The sequence below is a fragment of the Maylandia zebra genome, linkage group LG22, assembly GCF_041146795.1.
Source record: "Maylandia zebra isolate NMK-2024a linkage group LG22, Mzebra_GT3a, whole genome shotgun sequence".
NCBI classification, from domain to species: domain Eukaryota; kingdom Metazoa; phylum Chordata; class Actinopteri; order Cichliformes; family Cichlidae; genus Maylandia; species Maylandia zebra.
The window spans coordinates 6,002,212-6,009,376 of NC_135187.1; the positions used below are offsets into that span (position 1 = coordinate 6,002,212).

General features: G+C 41.0%; 1 protein-coding gene and 1 long non-coding RNA gene across 4 annotated transcripts; one reads left to right on the forward strand and one right to left on the reverse strand.

Annotated features, from left to right (window-relative positions):
* The first annotated feature begins 258 nt into the window (after positions 1 to 258).
* LOC106674577 (uncharacterized) lies at positions 259 to 2,811 on the forward strand. Its single transcript, XM_076879344.1, has 3 exons — positions 259 to 578; positions 688 to 969; positions 1,460 to 2,811. The coding sequence occupies exons 1-3, from the start codon at positions 362 to 364 to the stop codon at positions 2,488 to 2,490; spliced, it is 1,530 nt and encodes a 509-aa protein (XP_076735459.1). The 5' UTR covers positions 259 to 361; the 3' UTR covers positions 2,491 to 2,811.
* Positions 2,812 to 2,860: 49 nt separating this feature from the next.
* On the reverse strand, positions 2,861 to 5,912 carry LOC106675183 (uncharacterized). Of its 3 annotated transcripts, XR_013095259.1 has the most exons (5): positions 5,807 to 5,912; positions 5,264 to 5,384; positions 4,021 to 4,568; positions 3,588 to 3,771; positions 2,861 to 3,323 (listed from the first exon to the last, which is right to left on the reverse strand). It is a non-coding gene; the product is annotated as an uncharacterized LOC106675183 (long non-coding RNA). The 3 variants fall into 3 exon arrangements; XR_001341785.4 differs by having other exon boundaries at positions 4,470 to 4,568; positions 5,264 to 5,912; XR_013095258.1 differs by having other exon boundaries at positions 5,264 to 5,912.
* Between the last annotated feature and the right edge of the window lie 1,253 nt (positions 5,913 to 7,165).

Sequence of the window (7,165 nt, forward strand, 5' to 3'; positions counted from 1 at the left end):
TTTTCTTGCATCTGAACTGCGCAAACACAGAGGTCATCTCACATATGGTTCGCCCAACAGGGGGACAAAGGGCCTCAGGAGTGAGAAGAAATGAACCCGGCCACACTGGATTACAGGGTGTAGGTGAGCTCTTTATTCTAAAGAGCTCATCAGGGGGAGTGTGAGATTATAATATTATTTTATGCCATGTTATACCCCTAATTAAAGATTGTGAATTATTATGTAGTTTTAGTTTGCATTATTCTCCTGAATAGCTAGGTTTCATTTGACGTAGACGTGACGTCGACGTAAAGCGCGAAATTTGACTGGCGGTCGGAAGTGAAAAAGATAAGCGCAAAATCACAGACAGACAGTACGCAAAATGCCTATGTCCTGTTGTGTTTACGGATGCTCCAGTAGGTCGACCAGAGAAACTGATAAACGGTATTTTAGGGTACCAAAAATAGCCCAACGAAGAGGAGAAAAATGGAAAATTCTAACCGAAAAACGTAGGAAAAAATGGATTTTAAATTTACGTTTACAGTCGGGAGGAGCAGAGTCTGCCAATGCCCGTGTCTGCAGCGACCACTTCGTCAGAGGTAATGTTATGTTTGCAAACGAACTTATTAGCATTAGGTTGTCGTTAAATTCTCGTTTACTTAGTGCTTTTAAGTTAGTAGTCTAATATTGACTTGATTGGGACTATAGGCTGCCCAAGTGCTTTGGATGACGAAGAGTCGGAGGACTGGGCTCCGACGGTCAATCTCGGCTACGAACGAAAACCCAGATCGGAATCAGTTCTCAAACGAGAGAAAAGAATGAAGCTTAAGGCAGAACAGCATCGATGTGCAGAGGCGATTTTGGATATGCAACAGACGGCTGAGAGCCCGGATTTGAGCCTAGTGACAGTGGAGAACCCCGAACTGCAGCTTCCAGCTGAGAATCCACAACCAGAAGACTTCAGTGTGAATGAGACATTCACTTATCCAGGTAAGATATTGTGCTGAGATGTAAAACAAACAAGAATCATGTCAAAGAGAAAAAGATGCCATTATCTGTAATGATTATGGTCCAAGTTACATATTACATGTTTGTGATTTTTTAATCACAGAGTAAATCCATACCATTTTATTCAGAAAAAAAGAAAAAGTGGCACTTATTACTGTCAGGCACACACCACAGGTTTTTGTACACTGCTATGGTTCTTATATTGCCAGATTCCAGACAGTCTCCTTTCACAGATAAGTAAAGATATCCGTAATGTAAGGTTTCTGTGGTGAGAAACATAAATATATTTTTTGTTTAGACGCAACATGTTTTTTTGTTGATTAAAAAAAATAATTACATTAAATTAACATAGTGAATTAAACACATTACACCAGATTCTAATAGCCCACTAAAAAACTCCTACAGTGAAAATGAGTAAAAATTGAGGTTGCCTCTATTATGCTGATTATGCTCCCCCACTGTTATATTGCAGGCTGTGCGGATGCTGGATGCCAGACAGAGCTGACGATGGATGACATCGAGAAGATGGAGGATGTTTTGAGACAGAACACAGCAGAGCTGGTTGATCTTCGGAGCAAGGCTCTGGACACACAGTTCAGCCAGGAGGCTTTTGAAAAAAATGAAGACAAGACAAAGTTCTACACAGGGCTCCCCAACTTCTTAGTTTTAATTCAGATTTTTGAACTGTGCGAGCCCTATATCACCTCGGGACCTATGTCTTTGTTGTCCAAATTTGAACAATTCATACTAGTTTTGCTGAGGCTGAGACTAAATCTGCCCCTGAAAGATTTAGCTTTCAGGTTCAATATTTCTCTGTCCACTGCTTCTAGAGTTTGGCATAAAGTAATTGACATACTTCATAAAAGGTTAGAGTTCCTAATTGAGTGGCCAGAGCGACATGTTCTTCAAGCTACGATGCCACTGAGTTTCAGACAGGCATTTGGATGTAAAGTGGCTGTGATTGTTGATTGCTTTGAAGTCTTTATTGAGAGACCATCTAATCTTCTTGCACAAGCTCAAACTTGGTCCAACTACAAGCACCATCACACTGTAAAATTTTTGATTGGTGTTGCCCCCCAAGGCTACGTCACTTACATATCTTCTGCCTGGGGAGGGAGAGTTAGCGATAAGCAGATCACAATAGAGAGTGGCCTCCTAAAGAACTTGTTACCTGGAGACATTGTCCTTGCAGATCGTGGGTTCAATATTGGCGATAATGTGGGGTTTTACTGTGCTTCACTACAGACACCGGCATTCACTAAAGGGAGAAAACAGCTGTCAGCCTATGAAGTGGCAGAGACAAGGAAAATAGCCAATTTGCGTATCCATGTTGAGCGAGTCATAGGTTTAGTCAGGAGGAAATATCAAATTCTGCAGAGCAGGGCTATGCCAATAGAGAACATGTTCACAAAGCCAGGTGAGACACATGCATTGATCGACAAGATTGGGGTAATTTGTTGTGCCTTATCAAATCTCTCCGAGTCTGTTGTCCCACTGGAGTAAGGGGGGTGGGTGGTAATCAATCAGTTAAAAAAAATTAAATGTCTTGTCACTGTCACGGCTCACAGAAGGGGGTGGAGAGGAAGAGTAGTGTCCAGTATCTGCTGCTTGGCTCTGGTGATAAGTAGAACAGGGTAGAGTAATAGTAGTACCTAAGTCCTGACTCCTGATTAGTCTGTAAATGTTTTCAAATGAAATATTTTTCTCCAACTGTCATATTGTGCTGGCAGTTTGTACAGTATTATACTGTGAGATGGATTGCAATCTATTTTGTTTATTTGTTTAAAAGTCTAATCTTGTAAATAAACCACCAATGTATTATTATGCTGCCTCAATAGCATTTAATCATTGTGTAGTGTTACACAACACTTAAATGACACAATTAAATGTACAATAAAATTAAATGACAATTTGTGCTCTAATGCTACGTCAGAGCAAATACAATAGCCAGAACTCATAATGACTACCATCAGGTCATAACAATATTCAAAATGTCATTATGTTGTCGTCCTTTTATCACATTACACATGTATGTTTGTAACTTGCTGTCCCAGTATTTCTGGGAGTATACTGTTTCTAAAAAAACACTCAACTTTAGGAATCGCATCATCCCAAAACTCAAGGTCAGGCAAAATCCTTTCAACAAATATGTCATTGCGGTTCCACACAACAAAGTCACAGTACTCTGCATTTGCAATGTGAAGCTGTGCCTGAATTTGGTAATAGTAGTCATGAGTTGGGTCCAGTGTGACATTATCCCCGTCACTGATGAGGCAGAAGCCCTTCTCCCCAGCACGCATGCGCAGGTTGACCGCATCTTTCTGAGAGTGTGGGCACTAAAATCACAGTGATGAGAACAACAATCAAGATTTATCTGATGAAACAGTGAAGAAGCAAAGATGATGGGTGTGGTCTGTGTTATCATAATCTCTCATTGCCCAAAACAAATGTCTATTTGACACAGACAATAAAGCCTCATCTTATCTTAATTGAACAATAGATTAGAAATTAGAAAAGGTATTTCCTGCATTTTTACTCAGTTCACTGATTCTTATGGAAAGATGTCACACCTATGGCCTTGACTACAACAGAGTCAATACCTTAATCTCGCAGATGCCAGTTCCATGACAGTCACAAGTGACTATCCCATCAGGGGAGGACCCCATGTATGGCCACTTGGGGTTCAGCCAGAGACCGCTGTCCATACATGAGAAGCCTGCATGCTCCTGGCTCATAAGCTTCTCATATGCTCCTCTGGCTTGTGCTTCATGTTTGCATCCATAACTATAAACAGTACACATGCCAAACATGAAAAGGAAATTATTACTTAGTATTGGATGTGTAAAACAGTAAAGTGATGTATTATACAATATGCCATTACCCTAAACTATACTTAGTTCTTACCCTGTATAACCCTAGCCGTATAAGCCTATAACTAACCTCCATCTTCATAACACTTTTTTAGTTACAGTTATGGACAGTTTCATACCCCAAATCTTAACTCTGCCTTACCCTACATCAAACCCTAAATACCTTGTAGCAGCTGTGGTGAACCTATATGCCTCTGGATAGCATATGGCCTTGATCAAGCTCTTTGATGGTTGCTGGGGGTTGGTCTTAAGAACTTGTTTCAGCTTAGAGGCAGTTACGCGTCCAGCTCTTTGCCTAAACCAAATACTGCTTGCACTCTGACTTCGAGTCGCCCTCTCTACAGCCTGGACTTGGGACAGGGTGAGCTCTTCAAGCTGGAAGTCCAGGCATAGCTCTTCAAGGTCTTTGGGGGGGAGCTGCAGTGTCTCTGGTGTTCTGTACTCAGGCACAGTTTTAGGAAGCATGCTAGACTGGGGGACAAATTCTTTGTGGTAAGGTTCCCTAGACATCAGTGCTGCACTCCTTGGACAGTTTTTGCTTAAACTCTCAAAAAACCTACAGTATGTCTCTGAATCTCTCTGCACTCTTGGGCATGGAAGTGATTTCCCAACCTTTTGTGTACTTGTGCAGCCATCAATGGAACACTCAAGCTTTCGTTTTTTTGACTTTGCTGAAGAGAAGTCAATCAGAGTTACTGGGCAAGCAGGAATCTGGAAAAATTAAGCCAAAGAAGATCATTAAAATTTAAAAAGCTCTTTTCCAAAACGCTATATATTCGTTTCCAAAAATATTCGAAATTGAACAGTGATGGCAGTGGAGTGAGTATGTGTGTTTTAGGCTGGGTATAGTGGTTGGTTGGCAGTGAAGTGTGTGTGTGTATGTTGGGTGGGGATGGAGGTGCCATGTGCTGGGTATAAAAGGAGTGGAAAGTAAGCAGTTCCATGTTGATGAAAATGTGGTGTGAGGAGTTGTGAGTATTGAGGAATGCATGAGAAATGTGAATATATAAAGTGCTGCAGTCAGGTGTGTGTGTGCGCAGAAAACAAGTGCTAGGGTGTTGAGGCATGCATGAGAAGGGTGTGATATACAGTATACGGTTCTGCAGTCATGGTTATGTTAGTCATGAAAAAGGAAATGGCTTTTAAATGCTGTTATAGCGTTTTGGAATAGAACTCTTCATTTATTAAAGTACTGCCTTTTGTCTGACCCCTCACCTGCAACCTGCCCGGCTTGATTAGATCTACCAGGAGCTTGAAGCCCCCGACGGTATAGCCTACAGGGTCATTGAGGCACTCAAGCTTCCCCACCACGACAAGGTAGCAGTATAGGGGAAGATATTTTATCCTACTGTCACATGAAGTCCCAATATAACATTCTTTATCCTACATTTTGCTTTTTGGCTTACCTTTTTAACATGAGATGGCATCAGCCACTTGCACTGCTCTGATGTGCATGTCGCTCTCATTTTCACCCCAGCTTCAACTGCAAAAAGAACAGCTCCAACGTGCGAGCATGATTCTGATAGTCTGGAAATAGAGCACATAATCTTTTTAACATGAAATGCAATATTTACAGTACATTTTGATGATGCATAGCTTACTAATACTAATGTGCAATGGCACTTTATTTGAAGTAACATGTTTATTCATTAACTCTTTCTCAACAGCCTATAGAGAAATCATTATCTAGGTGATGACATGACTGAATAGTTCTACCCTCTATCTGAAAAATGCATCTGAGTGTCATGAGGGATCTAAGGCAATCACACAAATTCTTAGCTGATGAATTCTTAGCTAAAAGAAAACACTCTCTCCCCACTACTACTGAAGTACACCTGCAAAATGCTAGCAGTGCCCTATGCGTATATGTGTGTGTGTGTGTGTGTGTGTGTGTGTGTGTGTGTGTGTGTTCTCATTGCAATAACATCCTACTTAATTAGGCTACTAACCCTGCCATACAATTGCAATGAGCTGCAATCACTTCTCCATCCTCCTTTGCAATTACCCAAGTCTTCAGAGGTGTCTCGTTAGACCGCTGAGAATGGTTTACCTTGAAACAAACAACTCTAACGAAGTCCTAAGGATGTGGCATGTTTGTTGACGTTAAAGCCGCTACCGCTAACTGTTAGCGTGTTTAAGATAAAGCAATATAAGAACAAACACTCACCCTTGCAAACACCAAACTGTATCCATCACGGAGACGCTTTGTTCCAAGGTTGTGGACCCACCCGCTGACAAAAAAATTGTACGCCTCTGTTACGGCTCTTGAAAGCTTTCATTTGCTGCCTAGTGTAGTAAGAAGTCTGGAGGACCAAGTAGTTGGTGATATCCACAGCCTCGATAGTAGGCAAATCCTTTACTTCTGTGGTGTATTCGGACATTTTCAAAGAATACGGATCACGTCCGATATATTTTTTAACTATCTGTTTATATCTCTCCCGAGAAACGGGGTCTAAAGTTGCACAATAGCTGCTCTCCTGACTCTCCACAGTGTCCTCCATGTTTACTTCCGCCCTCCACTCAAAAATCGCGCTGCCTCCGCACGTCATCAGAACCACGTGACCGCAACCCAACTATTAGAAGAAGGTGGTAACTATTGCATTTGTTAAACTGATTTGCATTATATTAGACTGCTGATTTATTGTGAATGAATGATATTGTTTTATGATGCATTATACTGCTGAGTTATAAGAAATACTGTTCGCAGAAAGTCATCGCCTTATTTGTCTGATTAGAAGACAACAGAACATACTGGAGTTTTCTGCCCCATCTCAGCAGGAGCAGATAAACAGGGAGCCAAGGTCGTAGCTTAGGCGCCGTGTGAGAGAAAGCATGTGAATGTTTAGGCTTTTATGATAAGGTGGGGGCCACTAGAGGCTATAAGAGTTTGATCAATGCTCCACCATTTTGAGATCTGATGCTGTCTGCGTACGGTGTCCATCTCCCACGCGTGTGATCATTAAAATCATCGTTTGACTCAACCCGGCCGGACCAGTGTTGTTATTGTGGTTTTCCCTCTTGTATCCATCCCCAATATTTGAATCCGTAACAGTTGATTTTGGTCAGTCGGGTGGGTTTTCCAGCTTTGTGTTCTGGCCGTTTGCTTTTGTTTTGTGCGTGTTTATTTTATCTTATAATGGGAAAAAACTTAAAATGTCAAAAAATCTGCTTCCATAATATAAATATCATTAAATAACTTTGGAAAAACTTCCACTTGACTCTTTACATGTAATGTTATAAAAATATATATTTCATTGTTTAATTAATCTGAAAATGTTAGTCTGCCAAATGTGCAGCAATTTAATCTA

Coding starts and splice junctions, on each gene's coding strand:
- LOC106674577 (XM_076879344.1), top strand. CDS start 362: ATGCCTATGTCCTGTTGTGTTTACGGATGCTCCAGTAGGTCGACCAGA. Junction 579..687: donor CAGCGACCACTTCGTCAGAG/GTAATGTTATGT, acceptor TTGGGACTATAG/GCTGCCCAAGTGCTTTGGAT. Junction 970..1,459: donor TGAGACATTCACTTATCCAG/GTAAGATATTGT, acceptor GTTATATTGCAG/GCTGTGCGGATGCTGGATGC.